The sequence below is a fragment of the Papio anubis genome, chromosome 10 (genome assembly GCF_008728515.1).
Source record: "Papio anubis isolate 15944 chromosome 10, Panubis1.0, whole genome shotgun sequence".
NCBI lineage: Eukaryota > Metazoa > Chordata > Mammalia > Primates > Cercopithecidae > Papio > Papio anubis.
The window spans coordinates 93,685,783-93,711,085 of NC_044985.1; the positions used below are offsets into that span (position 1 = coordinate 93,685,783).

Genomic DNA, 25,303 nt, shown 5'->3' on the forward strand with positions numbered 1-25,303 from the left:
ACATGGCAGAAGAGATTTTGCAGATGTGACTGAAAATTTTACAATGGGCAGCATGTCCTAAATTATCCAGCTGTTCTCGGTGTCATCATAAGGGTCCTTATAAGTGGAAAAAGGAGTCAGGAGGGTCAGAGGCAGAGAAGGAAATGTTGTGAGAAAAGCAGAGGTCAGTGCGATGCAGGGCCATGAGCCAAGGATTGCTGGCAGCCTCTAGAAGCTAGAGAAGACAAGGAAATGGATTATCTCCTAGAGCCTTCAGAAGCAATCACAGTCCTGCCGATCTGTTTTAGAATTCTGACCTCCAGAATTGTAAGATAATAAATTTGTGTCATTTTAAGCTGTGAAGATTGTGGTCACTTGTTACAGCAGCAACAGGAAACTAACACAACTATGTACTAAAAAATATGCGTAAATGGGCCCACTATTCCCAGCCAAGTAAAAGAGTCATCTAGGTCAAATCAGACTAAAGGAGATTCCTTCAAGAAACTATTACATTTTTCAAGTATTCAGCTGCCCTTTTCTGAAAACTACCCTGAGCAGCTGAGCTGGCAGGAGACGAAGACAGTGACCAGGGCTGCTGTGCTCCTGCCAGGGAAGGCCTGAATTTTCCACCTGCCCCTGAACAGGCATCACAGCCAAGATGCCTGACTGAATGTTGTGGCCGCCCCTGCAGCTGCTTTTCCCAAGCGGTTTTGCAAAGAGATTTTTATATAACACCTATTCATTTCAGCAGGCATTTATTATGTGCCCTCTGTTGGCACAGTATTAGGCTAGATATTCTGTTAAGAAAAAATAAAACCTAGAAGCAGAAAATCTTTCTAAGGAATTTACAAACCAGGTTTGGACTGGGGAGGGGGTAAGCAATAATATATACATCAAACAATGAGAGAATATGAGCAATAACAACAAAAATCCACAGTTGAGTTGTTTAGCAGTTTTTTATACCTTAGCACTCACTAAGGGATTTTTTTTAATTACAACTTTTTTATTATGAAAGCAATACATGTTCATTGAAGAAATTTTTAATAATACAAAATACTCTTTTAAAATTACATATCTGATATACCTCGTAAGTGTGCAAGTTCATCCTATGGAGTATGATCTTTTAGTATTTTTTCTAAATGTATGTGTGAGGGTATAAAGTAAGTACATTTCATTGGCAAGTGCCTTTTGATTCTTAAAAACCATCACAAGAGTTATTTTATCCCTATTTTACAGGTTTTTCAACTGTGGGGGCTCAGAAAGTTGGGATTATTCACAGTTTATATCTATAATGTATTTAGCTAGACTTTAACCTTAGAAATATGAAACATCAGAATCAGGGCTTTTTAAACTAGACTCTCTTGCATTTCATGTTATTCAAATAATACAAATTCTGAGGGGAATGAAGGTGGAGAGTAGACCAGTGTGGGGTACAAATAAACTACTAAATAATGACATAAAAAGAAAAGAAGTAAATATGTTTGTGTGTGCATACATGTATATGTATATAAATCATATATATATTTCAAACGTAAATGGCACTACATTTAAAGAAAATCTATTTTTATTTATGTAAATTCTTTGTTACTATAAAAACTCCCTTAGCTTTAGGTTAAAACCATACACGTTGAAAGTTTCAAAAATACATGAGCCTAAATTATTGATCATTGTTCTCCATAAACACTTCAGAATTTCTTACTGCTGTGTTTTTTGCTGGAACTGGGCCTCTAATCTAACATAGCCCAACCCAAACATTCTTTAAGATCCAACTCAAATGCCATCTCCTCCATGAAACCTTTTTTGATTCTTCAAGTGTTAAGCACAGGGCCTACTGCAGATGGACACTTAATGTTATTTTCCTTATTTCCTTCTTCAACTAAATTATAATGGTATTTTACTCATGTTTTCTCATTCTTTAAATCATCCATCCATCCATCCATCCAGCCAGCCAGCCAGCCAGCCAGCCATTCATCTATTCAACAAACTTGTAAAGAACGTGTAGAACATACTGAGCCCATACTTTGCACTGGGTACAATAATGGGCAAAAAAAAAAAAAAAAAAAATACAGTTTGTACCCTCATATACTGCACATAATCTAGTCCAAGACAGACATTGATCAAATAAACTTCCCAAATTGATGTAAAATTGCATCTGCAATAAGTGAAATAATGGAGAGCTTCACCATGCTGAGAGAGCTTATGAATGAGGCTTTGGTCTTGTAGGGAAAAATAAAAGACAGCCTTTCCAATAAAGTGACAGGTGAGCTTTGACTAAAGGATGCATAGATGTTAACTGGATACAGAGTTTCCAACCAGAGGGAAGAGGTGAGTATGAAGGGCCATGACTGGAGCACAGAGGACTGTGGTACATGATGAAGCTGCACAGGCAGCTCGAGACCAGACCTTGTGGGATCGTGGGAAGGCTTTCATTTTATCCTGTGAGCAGTGGCATGTTCTTCCACTTAATAAGCTTTTTGAGAACTAAGGAAGTCTTTCACATTTTGTATCCTGCATTATAACCTAACAGAGTACTCACTTATATAATAATAGAGCAGTCATTAATATTAAGTGAGTGAGTAGAGCTATAGTCCTAGGGTGTTTCATGAGTGCCCTCCACTCTGCCTCAACCAGGCCACTGGCCTGAAGCAGTAGAAAAGGCTTACCAACCTTCTGCTATTGCTTACATTTCTGAAAAGGAAAGGAAAAGTAAGGCATGAATAAGTGGCTTCTAATTTTAACACTTTGAAATTAGTCATTCAGGTAGAGAGCTGAAAAGATGAATTGACTCCTCTGTGATAAACATTTTATTTCAAAAATGCTAGCCTCCTCCACAAGCTCTTTGCTTTCTGTCATGGCACTTTTCATTTGCCTGTTGTGAATCTGCCAGATAAATGAACAATGCCCACATTCCCAGATGAGAAATGAAAACAGAGTAGGCAATAAAGCAAGAGTAAAAGCAGTGTTCTGATTAGAATCGTGTCTTATGAGCAATTGGTATTTCATTCCTGTTTTCTTTTTAATTAGTTTTTTATGGCAGAGTATATTTGTGGCAGCTAGTACATTTTGTAACCCATCTAATTCTGATCGATTTGCTAATCTACATTTCAATGCTCAGGGACTCACTGTACAATCTGTTAGTCTATTTTAGTGTACTTCCAAACTTGAGGGTTTTATTAAAATAAACTGTCATTCTACATGTATATATCACCTTTACCAAAGAATTCTGAGATTTTTCCTCTATGTCTGTACTTTGTCCAAAGCTATGTTATAAGTAGAGTAAATGTTTAATTAATGCTTGCTAATTTAAAAAAGGAGCAGATTAAATTTTTCGCCTTTCAACCAAAAAGGAGGGGGGAACAAATTGTGATACATGCTCACAAAAATAAAGGACACAGTGTGGGTAAATTCCATAAAGCAAACTCCAGTGCCAATGTCAAGAGGTCAACTGACTTCCTGCAGAACCAACATTTTTCCTAAAGCTATCTATGAACAACATTATTGTAAGGCCAGGACCAGGCCCTGGGTCTTAATTTCATGGGCCAGGATGACTGTCCACCATAACTTACATAATTCATGTGTTAAAGGTGTATGAGGCACAAAGATTCTAGGTTACCTTTTGGGAAATATTGCATTTCTGTTGGCATAACCTTCTTCCCAGAGACATGAGGAAATTCCTTTCTCAGAGAGCCCAGTAGGGTGACTTCAATTTCCCCAAATTTTAAACACCTTGTTATAGTGTTACAATTATTTTAGAATTTAAAAAAAGAAGAAAAATATAAATACTTTGTTATTTCCACACTGAGTCCTCCTTCGTGCATGCATTTCCTTTTCTGTTTATCTTGACTTTTCATTTGTTTACGTGTTTGTCATCTGTCTTTCCTACACTTCTCTAGGGGTGCAGGTACCTACTCCAGAAGTTAGTTCCTGGCATATGGTTAAATCAAAAAATGTTCTTGAATTATTCAATGAATAGGCAAAATTTTATTTAAAACCATTATTATTCCTCTCTAGTCAGTAGTCTTGTTGTAAGGAACAAAAGATTGAACTTGTTCAAACAATTAGGGAGATTCTTCAAAGGATACAGTAGAATCTCATGAAACTAGGGACAGAAAAAGAATCAGCTAAGCCTCAGGGCAATGAGAACCAAAGCTGCTGTCCATTTCAGGATGAACATAGTCTTTCATCTCAGCTTCTTTCTGCATTGTCTCCATCTGCACTAACATTCTGTCCCCTGGCCGCTCCTGTTGCTGTATTCATCTTTGATGTAGACTGAAAATTTCAAGATGGCATCATGATTTTTCTGCACAGCAACCATCACTAAATCATTCAAACTCTGTTCCTCTTAATTCCCTAGGACAGGAATTTGAGGGGGCCATCTCCTCCTCTTTTAGGCCAAACACCACAAGTGATAAATCCTTAGCCAGTCAAAAAATTGGTTTTGCATTGATAATCTAATCAAAAGTGGTCAGGATGCGGAGAGGAGTCACAGAGTCAACTAGGATGGATTTTTCTAAGACAGATACATAGGAAAAAATGGCATTGGTCCAAGTTTTACACTATCCCATAGCAAGGATTCCCAAGTATCCCTGATAGATCATGAGGCTGCATAACTGAACACAGCTCCCTCTGGTAGAACCACCTCAACAATGACTGAGTAGAGGAATTAATCACTAATTTATTAATACCAAAGGACAGAATTTATCACTAATCTCTATTTATTGCTAATAGAGGCATCTACTAGTGGTCCTTTGAAGAGTTTGAGATTTCACTGAACTGCAAGATGCACATAGTGGTTGAAATTACAAATCAAGCAGGGAACTGTAGAGAAACTCAAGACTAGCAACCCAAGACCAAAGGACAGAATTTGTCACTATTGTTTCCAGAATCTATCTCTATTCTGTCCTTTGGTCTTGGATTGCTAGTCTTGAGTTTCTCTACAGATCCCTGCTTGATATGTCATTTCAACCACTAGGTGCATTTTATAGTCCAGTGAAATCTCTAACTTTTCAAAGGACCACTAGTGGATGCCTTTGAAACTAGTCTCCTACTCCTTCCAGTAGTCTGAGTTAGGAGTCACACCAGTAGAGGGACTTTAAGACCTTTACAAGAGTATACCCAAGTACCCATCACACATGTACCCCCATCTCTGTGATATCTATCTTCTAATCAAGTCATTAAAAAAGAGTTACCAGCTTATCACCTTGATGTGAAAGCCCTTCCTGCTTCCTTCCTTTTCCACTAAAACAAGCACCCTAAGTATCATGAGGCCACCAGAACACACCATGCTTCCTAAGACAACATGGTAGGATATTAAATATTTGAAGAGCTTGACTTATACTTTCTGTTCCTGGTAGGCAGAAGCACAGAGTATCGGGGACAAATATAAATGCTCATCTTTGTGTGTGTGTGTGTGTGTGCGCGCGCACACACTGAGTATTTTCTTGTATCTGCCTGGTTAAAATTCGTGTAATTTAATCAAGAAGTAATTGTTCAAAAGAATTCCTGGAGACAAAATGTCCAACCAAAAGAGAAAGTGGTAAAATATTTGAAAATTTTAAGAATTATATTTTTAAATAATTGTAATGAAAAAATACTCATTAAAAATTCATAGTAAAATGAATCATTTAAAATTATGTGCCACACATAGCATCATCACAGTTGTGCTAAGATGCATGGGGGAAAAGGCTGAAAGGAAACTAATAATGGCTATCATTGGGTTGTGGATTGTATTAGTCTGTTCTCATGCTGCTATGAAGAAATACCCTAGACTGGGTAATTTATAATGGAAAGAGGCTTAATTGACTCACAGTTCTTCATGGCTGGGAAGGCCTCCGGAAACTTACAATCATGGTGGAAGGCAGCCCTTCACAGGGCAGCAGGAGAGAGAATGAGTGCAAGCAGGGGGAATGCCAGAAGCTTATAAAATCATCAGCTCAGATGGGCATGGTGGCTCACACCTGTAATCCCAGCACTTTGGGAGGCTGAGGCTGGCGGATCACAAGGTCAGGAGTTTGAGACCAGCCAGGCCAATATGGTGAAACCCCATCTCTAAAAATACAAAAATTAGCCAGGTGTGATGGTGGTGCCTGGAGTCCCAGCTACTCGGGAGGCTGAGGCAGGAGAATCGCTTGAACTTGGGAGGCAGAGGTTGCAGTGAGCCGAGATAATGCCACTGCACTCCAGCCTGGGCGACAAAGCAAGACTCCATCTCAAAAACAAACAAACAAACAAAAACAAAACCAAAACAAAACATCATCAACTTTCATGAGACACACTCATTATCACAAAAACAGTAGGGGAGGAACCACCCCCATGGTCCAATTACTTCCCATCGGATTTCTCCCATGACACATGGGGATTATGGGAACTGATGAGATTTGGGTGGGGACACAGCTAAACCACATCAGGAATTACTGAGACTTTTGTTTTCTTCATAATTTTTCTTTCTTTTCCAGATATGCTCCAATGTACATTTATTATTTTATAAATATAAAGAATAAAACAGATGCCAGTTTTTAGTATCTTGACTCTTTTACAAGGGTCAGATACACCTGTACATTAGTATGGAAAACTATTCCTATATATGATTTTAGAACAGTTTTCAAACTATATAAAATGGGCATACTGTTTATGCTATATATTGCTTTCACATACACAGGGTAAAAAAGCAAAGCAATAGTTATTTCTCCAAATAATATGTGTTCCCACGTCTGCACCTCCGTGATTTTTCCTTTAGAAAGCACAGCAAGAGCTCTTATGCACTTGTTTTCAAGTAGGTTCATTTTAAAAGTTGATTCTATACTTGTCACATAATAGATGCATTTTCTTGGGTCTTTTTGTCAGAGTTTTGAAAGACTTTCTTGGAATATCCATGCACTTTTAGATTTGCCTTTTCTTTCAAAATATCTTTATCCATAACACTATGAAGCTCTGTTCAAAAATTCTTAAGAAGTTCAGTTTTTTTTCCCTTGGCTAGAGGGAGAAAGTGTTTCATTGACATGCCTCTGGAAAAACAAATGAGCATTTATTCCATGTGAGGAGAACCATTCCCTCTTTGCACAGCCTGGAGTGCAAAAATAGAAGAATCGGGACTCTGGATAAATAAGCCGGCCTTCGTTAGGTTCAATCCTTCTCCCAGCTGCACTGTTCAGTCCATCTCTTGGCATTGAAGGAGTTAGAGGAAGAAATTGTCTTATCCGTTCTTATGTAGGTGAATCACCTGGTTGAGGAGACAATTCTAAGAAGAGCTGTTGCCTCTTACAGAAGAGTATGGTTTTTGAAAAGAAATCATTTTACCTGTACAACTAGGTCCTTGATAATGGATACTATGAACTCATACTTCCTTGACGAGTCCTGTATTTGACCTTTAACTTCCTAACACTTCTCTGTGAAATATTTTTTCTCTTTTATGACCAAGTTGTTCAACTTGTAGCATCCAACCCTGTGAAGGGACTATTGGATAGAGTGGATTTTATCTCACTTAATATTTTAAAAGATTTGCGTTTTTCTTGATGAAATATAATTAGCCCTGAAATGGAAATGGGGAGATCCTTGTCCTTTCCCTTTTCTGCTAATAACTAGCTTTGTAGTTCAGTCAAGTCCCCCACCTCTCTGGATCTCAGTTTCCTCAAAGGTCAAAGAGGACTTCATTACTCAATATCTCTAAGCTATTTTTTTAATTATAAAATTAACTGCTTTTATAAATAAACTACTTTTATAAATTTTAGAAAATGTAGGCCCACCAAAAGGCCTTTAATTATCCCTTCCACTAGAAGATGGTTGCCTGGAGAACTGCGGGGACGTCTAGCACTGTTGGGTTTTTAGAAAACACACCACTCTTCTTTACATATCCCTGTTCTTTTCAGTGCTCAGATAAGTCATGCCTGAGGACACCTTCTCTAAAGAAGAGAGTTTCAGATGCCAATCTGGAAGGAAAAAAAGATTCCGGAATGCTGAAGTACATCAGACTTCAGGTATTGGCACCTGGATCAGAAGGATTCATGGAACTTTTAACAGGGAGGGAACTCCAAACAGCCTATTTACTAATGTTTGGGACATACAGCGTCAGTTGGTACAGTGTTGGCATAAAGCCCCTTCAGTTGGTGAGCAAGAGTGCCACCAAGTGTGCAAGAAAAAAAATCTCTTCTTGCTAGATAACCAGCTTCCACAGGCAAGGCTTGGGAACTTTGGTTCGAACCACAGCTCTCCCCACTGTCCTCACTGCAGGAGAGCTAACTTCCCACGTGTGTGTAACAGCAACACTTATGGGTTTTGGAATGAGACAGTCTGGGTTCACATCCCATGTCTGCTGCTCTGGCTGTGGGACCTTGGGCAAGTTATTTAATGTCTCTTGGTCTTAGTCACCTTGTTTATAAAATGGGGGTTACAACACTAGACTTGTCCCAAGGAATTATTGCATGGATTAAAGAAAATGGTACATGTACCAACTTATCCAGTGCTTGACACCCTGTTATGTTATTATTACAACATAAACTCTAAATCATTATCTTCCCCCCCACAAAAAACTATTCATATTTTTCTGGAATGTGAAATGATGATGACTTGTCTGGAACCTACATTTGTCACCTAAATTGTCAGAAATAATGGATTAAATAGGATTTTGTAGGTTAATCTGGGGCAATAACCACAATGTATTATGTATTTCGAAGGGAAATGTCATGCATGTTCACATTGGCTCAGTTAACTTTCCAAATGGGCTTTTTCATGAGTTACAGGCTGCTTATAGTTTTCAGTGGAAATCTACTATTAGGAATGAAAATAGGAGCCTTTAAAAATCTATCAAGACTTTTAACACAGATGTATTTCCTGGGTTCTTTCTTTTCTCGTAGGGTTGTACTCAATCTATGGTTTACTCCTTGATGGTTGCAAAGCAATTTTGTGGTGAAAACATCATAAAATTAGTGGGTTTTTTTTCTAATTATGCTTCAGTTAATAAGGTATAAAGCTTATCATATGTGCTGTCAGCTAAATATGCTCCCATTTTAGAAAGTATTTTAAGGTCACTTTAGGCAATCAGAGAGAGGGGAAGTGGCTTTTAAGTTTCAGGAGAAGTGCAGTATTCATTGTCTTAAAAAAATTTTAAACATGATTTCCATCTTTTCCCAGGTGATGAGCTTGTCGCCTGCTCCCTTATCTCTGTTAATCAAGGCAGCACCAGTTCTGACAGAGGAGATGTATGGAGACATCCAGCCAGCTGCCTGGGAGCTCCTGCTCAGCATGGATGAACACATGGCAGGGGCAGCAGGTAAATAAAGACCCCCTGGAACCCTGCGCCTGCTACCACTGCCATTACTGATCCAAGTGTTTAAATAAGAGAGAGGGGCTTTCATTCTATTTTTGCTCCTAGGTCAAGTTAATGGCAATTGCTATAACTGTAGACTCTAGAGCTGTGTGCTATAGGAAGGTAGGCCCAGGGTTTGTGTGCTCCCTTCCAATTTCACCATATGGTCTGCACCAAAGCATATGTCTCTCTCAGGGTGTTACCAAATTATAGAGAATGATTTTCCCCAGATCCTGCACTTTCACTATATTTCACAAGAGACAAAATTATTTTTTGTGTCCTCTCCTAGATTTAACATGCACCACCATAATTAACTTTATCAAATCTTATGTGAGTAATGTTCTATGTCCAAAAGGTGGTATCGAAGCAAATGTGTTAACATTTAAGTGATTTGTCCAAGGCCACATAGCTAGAGGCAAAATGTGTATTCTTCACTTTTCCACTTTTTGTACAGATCCCTAAATTTGTATGTGGTTATTTTAATTTCAAAATACACGTAATAAAAATTCAAGTAATACAAAATTGTATGAAGTTAAAAGTATTGCCCTCTCTCCTGTGACCCGCTCCGCTCTCCACATTCCCCAGCCCCCTTCCCCCTCCCCCCGCCATTCCTTTCCTCAGAGGCAACAGTTTTTAAGTTTCTCAGGAATCCTTATAGGGTAAACTATGTGTAGATATATATATACACACACACACACTCACACACATATATGTATGTATGTATGTAAGTTATATATTGCATGTTTTGTTTTTCATGCAAATGGGACATGCTGTAAGTGCACTTTGAATTTTTTCATTTATGTCTAGCAGACTGCTTTTAAATGTCAGTTTATAGTTTTACCTCTTTTTAATGGCTACAAAATATTCCACTGAATGAATAGACATATCATAATTTATTTAACCAAGACCTATTGATGAAAATTTAGGTGGAGTCCAGCCTTTTGCTCTTTTATACCACACTGCAATAAATATCTTGGTAAAATATCTTTGTTCACATTAAAGCTTAGGTTTTTGCTTCTCAGAGAGCACTATGGGAGTTCAGGGAATGGCACACTTCCCAAATGTGGGATAGTCATGGAAACTTAAATATAAACAAATGGACTGGCCTTTAAAGAACACCTAGAAGTTAGCCAGGCGGGGAAAATGGTGGGTGCAAAACTGAGTGAATGTGGAAGTGCACTGGGCTTTTTGGGAAGCCTGAGGAGACTGAAGACTAGCATGGCTTTTGTAGAGGGGTCACGAGTGCATAATATTAGAAAGGTGAGTAGGACTCAGCTTGTAACCGGCTTTGAATATCAGGCTTATGACTGTGAACCTTGCACTGAATTGTGAAAAACCAGTCTTGGCTTCTGAGCCATAGAGCAATCTTGTATACAGAGTGTGAATTGTTACTAAGTTTGATACTGCAGCAATATGTGGAATACTTTGGTTTTAAAAATAGTGTTTTGTTGTAGAGGAAGGATGAAGAGAAGCTGGCTAATGGGTACAAATGTACAGTTAGGAATAAGTCCTAATGTTCAAAAGCATAGTAGTGTGACTATCAGTAGTGTGACTATCATTAACAACAAAGTATTGTATATTTCAAAATAGCTAGAAGATAGGACTTGAAATGTTTCCAACACATGGAAACAGTAAGTACTCGAGGTGGTGGATATTTTAAATAATCTGACTTGATCATTATAATCTATGCTTATAACGAAATTACCACATGTACTCTATGTGTACAAATATTGTGTACATATTTGTAAAATAAATTTTTAAAATTTTTTCAAAAAGAAATAGTAATTTTTAGATGAAGGAGAGTTGGTAATATATGGTTGGTGACATGACACTGAAACTAAAGAGGAAGGCCAAAGTTAGAGGTAAACTTGGGGAACAAGTTGATATACATGACAGCTGAAATAATGAGAGTAGATGGGCTCTCTGGGAGAGGGTCAGTAGAGAAGAAAGAGATGAGGAATAACCACTAAGCCACTGGTCTTCTCCACGTCTAGAGGACCAAAGGAAGAAGCCCAGCTAGAAAAAGTGATGAGAAAAGTACACAACTCAAATAATCTCAAGCTGTGGAAGCAAAGGAAAATAGTTCTTCAAGGTGATTGTTATGAAGGTATTAAAAACTGAAAGGAAACAACTGCTATAAAAATACCTTTGGATCTGAGGATTCGTGAGCATTACAAGAAAACTTTTTCATGAGATTAAGATGGAACTCTGCAGTGACTTAAAGAATGAGCCTAGTGTTTAAAAATTGAGGCAGGGTAGAATACATTTTAAAGAAAAGCAAAGAAAGGAGAAAGAATGGAGATTTAAGCACCTAATAGGCTAAGGAAAAGTATTATCAAAAGATAGTGATTACAATAACTTGCATTTGTTATAGAACTAGATCATATTCGTTATCTTATTGATAAACCATTCTATAGATGAGCCAACTTGAGTCAGAGAATTGGAAGGACGTATCTAAGTTCACACAGCTCAAAGGGCAAGGACACCAAACCCAGATTTTCTGACTGCACAGATAGATGCCCTTCCCATTACAACTATATTGCCTCTATTTTTAAAAAACAGCATGCGTTAGAAATGTGTTGTACTTTTCACTACACAAAGCACTTTCTTATATATTATTTTATTTTCTTCTAAAAACAACGTTGGAAGCAGGTATTAGTATTATTATTGTTCTAAAAGGTATTAGTATTATCATTATCACTATTGTTTTTCTGGGAGGTTTACCAATAAAGAAAATTGGAAGCTAAAAGAAGTTAAGAGGCTTGCCCAAGATCTTTTGGCAGGGAAGTATCAGAACTACTAGGATTTAACCCCACTTCTTCTGGGACAACTGCCTAAGCACATTGTTATGCTCTGTGAAAGAGAACATGAGAGATTCATGACATAATCATGTAGGGTATGTTTTTATAACTGCCACTGGCTCCTCTATCTGTATTATAAAGTTTATTTATAAAGTCATTATTCATTAGCTTTATAACTTACCGTGGAACTTGGCCTTTCACTTACTGATATTTGGCTTTTCACAAAAATTTTTCATGGTATTATGACTCATTAAATCTCTTTTGGCTTCTCAACCTCTTCTATCTCTGGGAAGGATATATGTTTCTAATAGAGTCTATGATGTGGAATTTTAAAAATGTAGCCAATGTAACTGAGGTAGTTTTTAAAGGATAACTTTGTTTATTGTCCTTGGGTTACTAAGAGATGACTCTAGCCATCTCCTAAAAATCATACTTCAAGATGTACTTTTCTTATTTCATTTGCTTCCTCTGGCATTCGCTTTTCACTGTGAGTCAAAGGAAACTTTGCTTAGCGTGAGTGATTCTACTGAAATGTCATGTTGTTGCTGCCCTCGCACCAGCTATTGGAAGGCTGTGGGTGGTACAAAGGTTTGCTTTTGCCAGTGCTGGTAGCCGAGCTCCGTATAGCTCAGGAGTCATTTTCATAAGATATAAGCAGTTTCCACTTCTCCCCAACCCCGGGAACTCAGCAGCATTTTAAAAGCATAGCTGATGAAATATTGACTGTCTCCAGCTGCCATGTTCCTGCTGTGTGCAGTGAAGGTGCCTGAGGCCGTGTCCGACATGCTGATGTCAGAGTTCCACCACCCAGAGACCGTGCAGAGGCTGAACGCTGTCCTCAAGTTCCACACGCTCTGGAGGTTTCGCTATCAGGTCTGGCCCCGGATGGAGGAAGGAGCACAGCAGATTTTTAAGGTGAGGGATACTTCTCACAGAGGAGTTACATTAGCAAACCCAAACCACTGTTTGTTTAAACCCTTGAACCTCAGAGTCACAGTGTGTGGCCAAAGATATTCTAATTTTTTCTCTCTGATTATATAAGTAAACCTAACATACATGAATGTATTCCTACTGTTAAAAAGTTAAAACACAGAAGAGTATAGAGTAAGAAAATCAAGTCTCTATAAACCTCAAAATCTGACCAGCATTCCCAGAGGTAAGCATATGAAAGTCTGGGGAATTATCTTCTAATCATTTTGCTATATATAAACTTACAGGTGTGTTTTGGAGGATGGGTGATAAACTCAAATAGAGATCATTTGATTGAAAGCCTTTAATGAATTAGTAAACTGAGGCCCAGATAGGTTCATCCTGTGCTCTATAACAGAAAATCTTGGCAAATAGCCCTTTTCTAAAATTCTTGCACATTCTATGCGAAGTCACTTGGATCCTTAACACTTCCTAAGACAGATTGTGTCATTATTATACTTCAGCCTCATTCTAGCTTATATTCCCTCTCACCTAATTTTTCTGATGTCAACTAACAGATTCCGCCTCCCAGTATCAATTTCACCCTTCCCTCGCCGGTGCTTGGAATGCCATCTGTCCCAATGTTTGACCCTCCCTGGGTTCCTCAGTGCAGCGGGAGTGTCCAGGACCCCATTAATGAAGACCAGTCTGTGAGTAACACACATTTCCATTCCAATATCTCCAGGTTCCATGATGTACATCTAAAAGAGAACAATTCATGTTTGCGGTAATTTGTTCATTCTCATCATAAGAATGTAATGATAACACAGAAACTTAGCACAAAAAGTCTTTGTCCTCGTGAATATAATAGAGGGAATAATATCCAGTAGTGAGCACTTGCAATTCTAAAAAAAAAAAAAAGTCTTGTTTTATAATCAAAGCAGAAGCCACCTTTTAAAGCTACTAAAAGCATTAGGCATTGATTTCTTGGCCAAAGGTAGCCCTTTTGCCTCTGTTTATTACATAATGAACATACTCATTTAACCAATAATATGTAAGCCAAGTTAAAGACATTAGCCCTGAAAAAATAAGAAAAAGAAGAGAGTTGGCAGCTATTTCCTTGTTTGAACCTTAGTTTATTCTTCATTTTGTCAATCATCAGCATCATCATCACAGACATCACTCTGAGACCCCTGCTCTTATTACTGCTATGTGTAATATAACTCATAAATGGTTAGATTTAGAACACAGTCCATTTATAGACAAAAAACAAGAATATGCACCTTTTGAAAACACTGATCTTCAAAATATGCCTTTTTCACCTGTTTAATAGTATTTTTCTAAATTACAAGAGTAATGTAGAAAATTTGGAAAATAAAGCAAAAATAGAAAAAGGAACACCTCTTTGCACAAATCTATCATTATTTCCTTGCATAAATTCCTAGGGGATTTATGACAATAATAAAATAATAATCGTTAAAGGTTTTTGATGCATCTCACAAAATATCCCCAGAAAAGTCATATCACTTTGTCCTTATAGAGTAGAATTGAAAAGTATCTTATTAACTAATGTTATTATTTTAATTGCCACTTTGAATGGCCAAAAACCACTTACTGTTTATTTTATTCACACTTCTTTGAAAAAGTTAGTTGAATATATGAAATTAGTTTGAACATCTTTCCATATTACTCATAGCATTTCTAGGCATTTGTAGCTTTCTTTGGAGAACTGTTTTTTAAACTCTTTCCTATCACAGTATGCCCATTTTATTTTAATTCTACCTTCATATCTGATGGTACCTTGCCGAAGGGAAGTACACACCTGGTTCTTCTCCCACACGGGCAGTAATTTCAGCATCTGAGCCACCAACATAAAGATCTTTGATTTGTCTCCTGAAGAGGTGATGGGTTCATCTGAGCTGGCCACAGTCTGTATTCCAAGCTCACTGCAGATTTGAAATCAAGTCCCTTGATTTTATATCCAGTTATTTTTCTCATTCCACAGTTCTTACCTTATGCCTTAATATAATAAACCAGCTTAGCTACCTGGCTCTGAAAATGGATTGTACTAAAAATACAAAAATTAGCTGGCCATGGTGGCAGGTACCTGTAATCCCAGCTACTTGGGAGGCTGAGACAGGAGAATTGCTTGAACCCAGGAGGTGGAGGTTGCAGTGAGCTGAGGTTGTGCCATTGCACTCCAGTCTGGGCGACAAGAGCGAAACCCCATCTCAAAAAAATAAAAAATAAAAAGTAAAATAAAAATGCTCTCAATTGCTACTCTGTCATTCAACATAGGAAACCTTTAGTCTTACGTTAAGATCCTCCATAAAGGGATTGTCTACAAATGCAGCCCTGTAGAAGAGTGATCAACATCCCCTGCCTGTCTCTTGAACACCGTGTGACTATAAGCCAACAAAGAGATGTGGAATTGCCATTGTGTATAAACATTACTTCAAGAGGTTAGAGAAGAACTCCAGTGATCACTTCTCTGCTCAGGGACCACTGACTCTGTCTTCAAAGCTCTTGGAGCTCTTGGAATTTGTCTGGGCATAAACATCATAATTAAGACATGAATAGAATAGCTATTTTACAGTGAATCTTCTTTTCTTCATTGTTCCTGATCCTTCATCTATGGAGGAGTGAGTTTTTCTTAATATTTTTCCAGTATGCCTTAGCTACTGTTAGAGTCAGATTTTATATTCAACCTTAGTAACACTATCAGCTCTCATAATTTTCATTCCATAACTTTGTTCCTACAAATATTATTAAGTGTTTATAGTGTGACAGATACTTGAGCTACAGAAATGAAATATGCCATATAACTAACTGGCTTATATGAGAGATCTCTTTCTTCCTCCTTTCCATGGTTCTGACTTTCAATTTTATTAACCTTATGAAATAAATGTCCTTCGTTTTTTTTTGAGACAGGGTCTCGCTCTGTTGCCCAGGCTGGAGTGCAGTGGTGTGATCTCCACCTCCTATGTTCAAGCAATTCTCATGCCTCAGCTTCCTGAGTAGCTGGGATTATAGGCATGTGCCACCGTGCCCAGCTAATTTTTGTATTTTTAGTAGAGACGGGGTTTCACCATGTTGCCTAGGCTGGTCTCGAACTCCTCACCTCAAGTAATTCACCCACCTCAGCCTTCCAAAGTGCTAGGATTACAGACGTGAGCCACCACACCCAGCCTAAAATAAATGTCCTTTTAAAAACAGATCAAAAAATTCTAGAAAGGAATGGAGTACTTATAAATTTTATTTGATCTTAATATTTAAACAGGAAATCATTGATATCCCCCCAAATCCTAAGATGAAATAGGATTCTTTCCAGAAATTATAGATGTTCTTGAAGAATCATTCTGATTGAATGAAAAAAAAAAATAGCTTAACTATACGCAGCTTGGAAATTTGGTAAAAAGACAAATATCCATGAAACTGGATCATGGGTATCCTGACATTTCCTGAGGACAAACCACTAAATTTGTGTGATTTATTCGAACACTCTTTATGCCTGTGACCTTGCAGAAGAATTGCTATTAAATGAGCTTGCCTTTATGTCTCCACAGAAATCCTTTTCAGCCCGGGCTGTGTCCCGCTCCCATCAAAGGGCAGAACACATCTTAAAGAACTTGCAGCAGGAGGAAGAAAAGAAACGTCTTGGTCGAGAAGCCAGCCTCATCACCGCCATCCCCATCACCCAGGAGGCTTGCTATGAGCCCACATGCACGCCCAGCTCAGAGCCGGAAGAAGAAGGTGCCCTCTGCACACAGGATTTCTTGGGGGGCTGAGTCTCAGGGAAATAACGTGCTCTGAAATTAACACTGACAATTTTATGTGACATGAGGTGATATGCCCCCTTCCGTCTCTCTCTCACTTCCTGACACTAACCAAACTTTCTGAAGTTTAGAGTTAGCCATTTTCAGAGGCGGACATTAGTTACATTAAATGAATGACTTGAGGAACTGCTGAATCCAGTAGGTGTATTAAAGTAAATGCAACCAATCTTTCAACCTTCACAAGTGCAGTTTGTCAGTTGGTATCAAAAAATGATTAATCATTCTGAATTGAGTGATTCTCTGCCCTGCTTTTGTAAAAACTTCAGGGGATATTTTCTGTCTTTCCTCTGTAGAGCTTTTTTAATTTTTATTTTTCCTTTTCTAAGTACACTCAAAAAAATTTAAGCCTTATGGTCTGAGAGCAGTAAGCATTTGTGATATAAGAGCAATGTGATAATGATAACTGTTTTGTTATAAAGCCAAAGTTCACATTCCCCATTTTGTTTGCCAGTAGAAGAAGTCACCAATCTGGCATCCCGTCGACTGTCTGTGAGTCCATCCTGCACCTCCAGCACTTCCCACAGGAATTATTCCTTCCGCCGCGGGTCAGTCTGGTCAGTGCGTTCAGCCGTCAGTGCTGAAGGTGTGTCCTCTTGCATACGTTTTATTTCTCCTGACTTACGTGGTTTGAAACACTTCCTAGTTAATATCATTATCTCACTTGATTACACTGTCTTCATTAAATAACTTGTCTCATGACTTGACATTCTAAAAAAATTAGCATGACATTCTTTAAAAAAATATTGTTGATTTACCTCAGCAATGTCATTTTTAAGTTGGTTCTATTTTAATTACATTGCATGTAATCATATTGCTGAGGGTTCAGAATACATTATTCTAGACAGTTAATAGTTTTCCACCTAGCTACAGTATATTACAACCAACTGGGAAGCTTAAAAAAAAAGTTCCAACCATACCTAAGACCAAATCAAAATCTCTGAGGGTAAGACCCATCAATGTTTTTAAAACCTCCTCAGCTGATTTCAGTGTGTGTCCCTAGTTTTTTTTTTTTTGTTTTTGTTTTTAATTTTAACCATCCCTGTGGGTGTAAAGTGGTAACTCAATGTGATTTTTATTTGCACCTCCCTAATGACAAACGATATGGAGCATCTTTTCATATGCTTATTGACTATATGTGTATCTTCTTGGTAAAAGCGTGTTCATTCAATCTTTTGTCCACTTTAAATTGGGCAATTAGTCTTTTTTTTTTTTTTTTTTTTTTTTTGAGAGGAGTCTCGCTCTGTCGCTCAGGCTAGAGTGCAGCGGCGCGATCGCGGCTCACTGCAAGCTCCGCTGCCCGGGTTCACGCCATTCTCCTGCCTCAGCCTCCCGAGTAGCTGGGACTACAGGCACCTGCCACCACGCCTGGCTAATTTTTTTGTACTTTTAGTAGAGACGGGGTTTCACCGTGTTAGCCAGGATGGTCTCGATCTCCTGACCTCATAATCCACCCGCCTCGGCCTCCCAAAGTGCTGGGATTGCAGGCTTGAGCCACCGCGCCCGGCCTAGCAATTCGTCTTTTAACTGTTAAATTATGAGAACTATTTATACATTCTGTATATAAGTCACTTATCAGATATATGATTTGCAAATATTTTCTCCCATTTCATAATTTGTCTTTCTACTTTCTTCACTTGATCTTAGCCAAAAGGCTGAGAAGCGAGTGTCTTTTTTACTTTCTTAAAGGTAACTTTGAGGCACACAAGTTTTTTATTTTAATTAAGTCCAATGTGTGTGTTTTTTCTTTTGTCATTTGTGCTTTTAGTGTCATATCTAAGAAACAATTGTCTAATCCAAGGTTGCAAAGATTTACTCCTATGTTTTCTTCTAAGAGTTTTAGCATTTATATTTAGGCATGTGATCAACTTTGAGTTAATATTTGTCATATTATGAGTTAGAATTTTACATTTAGATAACTAGTTGTCCCAGCACTATTTATAGAAAAGACTATTCTTCTCCCTTGAATTTTCTTGGCACCTTTGTCAAAAATCAATTGAACATGAATGTAGTAGTGTATTTATGGTCTTTCATTTCTGTTCTACTGATCTGTATGTCAATCCTTCTCTCAATACCATGAAATCTTGATATGCAGATATTTGTATAATTGTTATGTCTTTCTGATTGATCATTTTATCATTATAACATGCTCTGTTTTGCCTGTAGTAAAAATTTTTCACTGACAGTATACTTTTTCTAATGTTAACATAGATACTCCACATCATTTTTTATTGCTGTCTGTATGGCATATCTTCTTTCATCCTTTTCTTTCATCTTATTTGTGTCTTTAAAACTAAATTATGTATCTTAGAACATAACAGTTGATTCATATTTGTTTGTTTTTATCCATTCTGCTAATTTTGCCTTTTGTTTATTTAGTCAGTTTACATTTATTGCAGTTTTGGATAAGGTAAGATTTATGTCTGCCATTTTAATATACAAGATATGCCATGTGAAAGACATAGTTTTATTTATACCTTTATCTTATAACTTTATAAGATAATATGTTTTATATAAAATGTATAACATATTAAAATAAAACATATTTATAATAGCTGACAAAATCTTTGTCTAGTAAGTCCAACATTTAAGCTTCCTCAGGGTTAGTTTATGTTGACTGCTTTTATTTCTGTATATGGGCAATATTTTCCTGGTTTCTTATATGTCTCATAACTTTTATTGAAAAATGGACAATTTGAATTGTATAATGTGGCAACTCTGCAATCAATTGTCCCCCTTTCCTCATGAGGGTTTTTTGTTGTTATTGTGTTGCTATTTGTTTGTTTAGTAATTTTCCTTGACTAATTTTGTAAAGTCCCAAAACTTTGTTGAGTATGAGCACTGAAATCCCCACTTGGTTGCATTAGTGGTCAGGTAATGATTAGACAGAGATTTTAAGTGCCTCGAACTAATAAGTCTTCCAGGTCTTCCAGCCTTTACTGAGGACCACTTTGGATGTGTTGAGGCACATCTTCAGTGTTCCAGTAGTTTAAAACTCTGCCTTAGCCTTCATTTTTGTACTTTCTGTTTGTGTAGAGTTTAAAGGTTAGCCAAATATGAGAGATCAGGAATTTCTCAGGTCTTTCCTGGGCATGTGCACAACATTGTACACATGTACAGCCATCTGGATACCCAGGAATATGTCAGTGATTTGCAAGCCCTCTAGAAATCTCATTCCCCAGATTTCCCTTTTAAGTTTTTTGTCAGCCTCCAGCTTCTCCCAACTGATATGAACACTTCAGACAGCTACGATGTTAAGTAATTGTTGCTGATTTTTTCTCTTTTTTTTGTAAATGCCCTGGGGATAAAGCTATTTGCACTAAGTAAGCTTTGAGTCAAGCTAAATAAAGACAAATCCTGTGAATAGGGATTTTCCATGGGGTTCTAGATAGGTCAAGTAGTGACAATTCTCTGGTGTTGAGGCTTTTAGGGAGCCCCAAAACTGCTCTGCCCATCCAGTGGCGACTAGGCTGCTGGTTTTCACAGCTACAATGGTTGCAAGGTTGTCAATTTTCAAGGCTCCTAAGGACCTAGGAAGAGGAAGAGGTGAGTAAGTAGGGCAAGTTAAAATGCCAGAAGTACTACTGGTCTTACCAAGAGTTTACCTTTCTTTTTCCTTTTTTTTTTTTTTTTTTTTTGTTTGTTTGTTTTTTTAATACATGGTCCTCAAATAGTTCCAAGCTTTTGGTTAATTTTGAAAGCTCCGAAAAAAGTGTATTTCACAGTGTTCTCATTGTTTTTCTGGAGGAACAGATTTCAGGGATCTATACTCCACTGTTCCAGAAGTGCTTGGCCCACTATATCTATATACATTTTTAAAGATTTCCGTATGCATCTACTATGAGGCTGTGTCCAGAATTTATTCCTTCTGGTGGGTTCTTGGTCTTGCTGACTTCAAGAATGAAGCCACAGACCCTCACAGTGAGTACAGCTCATAAAGGTAGTGCAGACTCGAAGAGTGAGCAGCAGCAAGATTTATTGTGAAGAGTGGAAGAACGAAGCTTCCACAGTGTGGAAGGGGACCCTAGTGGGTTGCCGCTGCTGGCTCAGGTGGCCAGCTTTTATTCCCTTATTTTACTTTATTCCAGCTTTTATTCCCTTATTTGGCCCCACCCACATCCATTGGTCCATTTTACAGAGCACTGATTGGTCCATTTTACAGAGTGCTGATTGGTGCATTTACAATCCTTTAGCTAGACACAGAGTGCTGATTGGTGCGATTTTACAGAGTCCTGATTGGTGCATTTACAATCCTTTAGCTAGACACAGAGTGCTGATTGGTGTGTTTACAATCCTTTAGCTAGACACAAAAGTTCTGCAAGTCCCCATCCAACCCAGAAGCTTAGCTGCTTCACCTCTCAAAGCCAGAACTGAGAATGACAGTATAAGTCTCTTACCCTCTAGTCCATAGGCCTTCTAAAATCCCAAATAGCCATGTAAGTTTTAATATGAGAATCAAACAGTTCTTTAGTGCTTTAGAAAAATGACATGTATATTTTCATATTAATAAGCTGTTAAATACCTTTTCTACCTTCCTCGCCTACTAAATCTAAACTTTTTCCTTTATTCCTATATGCAATTATATTTATTATTAATTTGTTATTGTATTTATCAATGAGGATGAAAACATTAATATGAGTGGGCTATGTCATTCTTATCCTAAATGCATGTGTGTTTTCTTCTACCCCATATTACTGCTTACCATCTTGCACACACTTATATGCACACAACCAGTTGCATCTATGAAAAATGTCTTAGTCTCTGCTTAGAATTTTATCTTCATTGATTTAACATTCTGAGCTGATCCACATGTCCCAGAATGTCTGTGCTTTGCTTCTCTACCAAACAAGAATAGTGGTACTTGGAAAGTGGGCTGGTTTTTTTGTTTGTTATAAAATGAAGAGGCACTTTGTGTAATGTCATCTTTTTTAAAATGTTGGCATTTTCTCATTGGTAGGATTATGCTGTTAAATAAGTAGGCCTTGAACTGAGAAATGTTGCATTAAAATTACATTACTGAGGCCAGATGCAGTGGCTTATGCCTGTAATTTCAGTACTTTGGGAGGTGGAGGTGGGAGGATTACTTGAGCCCAGGAGTTCAAGACTGACCTGGGCAACATAGTGAGGACTCATCTCTACAAAAAATTAAAAAATTACATGTGGTGGCACACCTGTGTGGTCCCAGCTACTCTGGAGGCTGAGACAGGAGGATCTCTTGAGCCCAAGAAGTCGAGGCTGCAGTGAGCGGTGATCATGCCACTGCACTCCAGCCTGGGTGACAGAGTGAGACCCTGTCTCAAAACAACAATAACAACAAAGAATTACATTACTGGGAAAAGCACCCTGATTTTGTCTCCCATTTTAGATGAGGAACATACCACTGAACACACGCCAAACCACCATGTGCCTCAGCCCCCACAAGCAGTGTTCCCAGCATGCATCTGTGCAGCAGTACTTCCCATTGTTCATCTGATGGAGGATGGTGAGGTGCGGGAAGATGGAGTAGCAGGTACAGTTTTGAACAGTTGGATCATCAGTGATATTCTTAAGCTGTTTATCTGATAGAAGACAGTAGGTTGCTCTTAAACACATTATCTACTGACCACGTGTTGAACTGTTTTATGCATATATTATAATTACAGATTTCCAACATACTGCGCTAACACTATCACTCTCTCCACTTCCTTCTCCCTCTACCTTTATGGCCAAAAAATTGCATTTAAAATAGATAGTTGGGTCCAGGAGCATTGTTTGTGACCAGAGAACAGAACACTAATTTGGCCACATAGAAATCAAACAGTCACTTTTAGCTATTAACTTGACACCACTAATACCATCTCTCTTATGTGATTACCTTTCCAGATGTACTAACTACCTAAAAAGAATAATTGCAAAATGAAACAATAAAGTAAGGGAAAACATGAGTAACATTTGTGACGACAAAGGTTAATTTCTTAACATTACATTTAGAAAAGCTCTTATAACTCATTCATAATTTTTAAAAACCCCATTAGAAAAATGGGCAAAGGATATAAGCAGGCAATCCAATGGCCAGTAACACCTGGAAACAACATTGTTGTTTAAAACAGTAACTAAATCTTACATTTTGGCTACAAAGTTGGCAAAGATTATTTTAAATGAAAATTATCTATTGCTGGCGAAAAAGCAGGAGAAAGAGCATCCTCATACTTTGCTGATGAAGTATAAAACTCTGTACAAGCATTCTAGAACAGAGTTTCATGATATGTATCAAAAACCTTAAAAGTGTGAAAAACTTTTGACATAGATCTGGCTTCTAGCAATTTCCTGACATTCATGAGGGCTATATAAAGGATGTTGTACATTGATCATTATTTAAAATAAAAAATTTTAGAAAGACTATAAATCCCTAATCATAGTTAATCATAGTACCTCCATATGATAACATTCCGTGAGCACTGGAATTGCATTCTAGATGAATATTAATATAAAAAGTGTTAATATATTGCTAAGTAAAAAACCAAATATCAAAGAATATTTTCTATATATAGTACTATTTTAAAATACATGTAAGTAGAGTGGGCATGGTGGCTCATGCTTGTAATCCCAGCACTTTGGGAGGCCGAGGCAGACGAATCACTTGAGACCAGGAGTTCGAGACCAGCCTGGTCAACGTGGCAAAACCCTGTCTCTGCTAAAAATACACAAACTAGCCAAGCGTGGTGGCACATGCCTGTAATCCCAGCTACTCATGAGGCTAAGGCAGGTGAATCGCTTGAACCTGGAAGGCAGAGGTTGCAGTGAGCCGAAATCGCACCACTGCACTTCAGCCTGGGCAACAGAGTGAGACTCCATCTCAAAAAAATAAAATAAAATAAAATAATGCACGTAAGTATATGTTTCATGTATGTGAAAGGACGTACTCCAAACTGTTAATAATTGTTTCTGTGATGAGTGGACTTCCCAGTCTTATTTTTCTCCTTGCGTTTTTTTGTATTTTTCATGTTTTAAGCATGAAACTGCCTTACTTAAGCAATGAAAATAAAAATAATATGAACATTTTGAAGTTTTAATTGATACATAATAATTGTACATATTTATGGGGTACAGTGATATTTCAATACCTGCATACAATGTGTAATGATCAAATCATGGTAATTAGCATATCCTTCACCTCAAATAGCATTTCTTTGTGTTAGGAACACTCACAATTCTCTCTTCTAGCTATTTGAGAATATAGAATAAATTACTGTTACCTATAGTCACCCTCCAGTGCTAAAGAACACTGAAACTTATTCCTGCTATCTAGCTGTAATTTCGTATCCATTGACCAACCTTTCCCATGCCTCCCTCCTGCCTACCCTTCCTAGCCTCTAGTTAGCACTATTCTACTCTCTACTTCTGAGAGATCAACTTATTTAGCTTCTACAAAGAGTGAAAACATGCAGTATTTATTTTTCTGTGCCTGGCTTATTTCACATGTAAAGATATTTTTGTAATCAATTTCAACGTGAGAAAAACTCACACCTATTTTAATTAGTTGTAGAGACACATGAAAGCTACAGCTCTGGATTTGTATTTTTGTTAATATTATGTATATGTCCTTTAACTTTAATTGCATGGTTTGTTTCTGAATCAAAAATTGGTATCATTTATTTGAAATAAATTTATGCTAAATTCTGTATTCCTACTTTTGAAAACCAATGGATTTGGGAAACACATTCAAACTAAAGACCATTTGGTGTTTACTGGCCCTCTTTTTTACTCACCTGCTTTCTTAGTCTGGGCACTTCTAGACAATCTTAGCCTGACCACTTTCCCCACGGAAATAGCACTTTCTTTCTCATTAGGATTAATTATTTATTCTTAAGACTTCCTCATTAGAAGTGAGAACCTAATTGTTACTGGCTCAACTACTTTATCTTGCTGAAGGAGATACTGTTTGAAGTATTCATGTGGACAGAAAAAAAAATCCCTAATTCATATGCATTCTAAACCAAAACATATTTTCAAAAACCAAATAGTCCTTCACAGTTTCTCCATAAAATAAACAATAAAATATGACTGCAATTTAATAAGTGCTTACTACTGCTATTATTGGGGTGATTTCCACAACAAAGACAATTGCATATATTCACAGAGATATTCTTTGCAAAAGCATTGCTGATACCTGAAGACAACTCCTACACTTTTTGGTAACCTGTTCTTTACATATGAAAATGTTCAGAGACAACAACGAAGAGAACAAATATCTACCTTTCAAAAGAGAAAAGAGTTCACAGAGCCTTTTTAAGGCAAAAAGGAGATACTAAAGCTTGTAAATTGTCAAATACTTTATCTCATAGACTTATCTCCATTTAAGACAAATGTTCAACTTTCTTTCTCTTCTGAAGTGAGTGCTGTGGCTCAACAAGTCTTATGGAACTGTCTAATTGAAGATCCATCAACGGTTCTTCGACATTTTCTGGAAAAACTGACCATCAGCAATAGACAAGTAAATT

At 37.5% G+C, this 25,303-nt stretch overlaps 1 protein-coding gene across 15 annotated transcripts in view; it reads left to right on the forward strand.

The window, feature by feature from the left end:
* Nucleotides 1–25,303, forward strand: part of UNC80 (unc-80 homolog, NALCN channel complex subunit) — a 228,096-nt gene that overhangs the window by 133,717 nt on the left and 69,076 nt on the right. For 13 of the 15 annotated variants that reach the window (XM_031651893.1, XM_021923937.2, XM_021923939.2 and 10 more), the window contains 8 exons: nucleotides 7,845–7,952; nucleotides 9,106–9,244; nucleotides 12,815–12,996; nucleotides 13,569–13,700; nucleotides 16,557–16,743; nucleotides 17,278–17,409; nucleotides 22,189–22,332; nucleotides 25,196–25,296. In XM_031651893.1, the coding sequence (XP_031507753.1) occupies nucleotides 7,845–7,952; nucleotides 9,106–9,244; nucleotides 12,815–12,996; nucleotides 13,569–13,700; nucleotides 16,557–16,743; nucleotides 17,278–17,409; nucleotides 22,189–22,332; nucleotides 25,196–25,296 (1,125 nt within the window). The remainder of the gene's footprint in view (nucleotides 1–7,844; nucleotides 7,953–9,105; nucleotides 9,245–12,814; nucleotides 12,997–13,568; nucleotides 13,701–16,556; nucleotides 16,744–17,277; nucleotides 17,410–22,188; nucleotides 22,333–25,195; nucleotides 25,297–25,303) is intronic. The other 2 variants (XM_021923927.2, XM_021923933.2) reach the window with 1 other exon arrangement.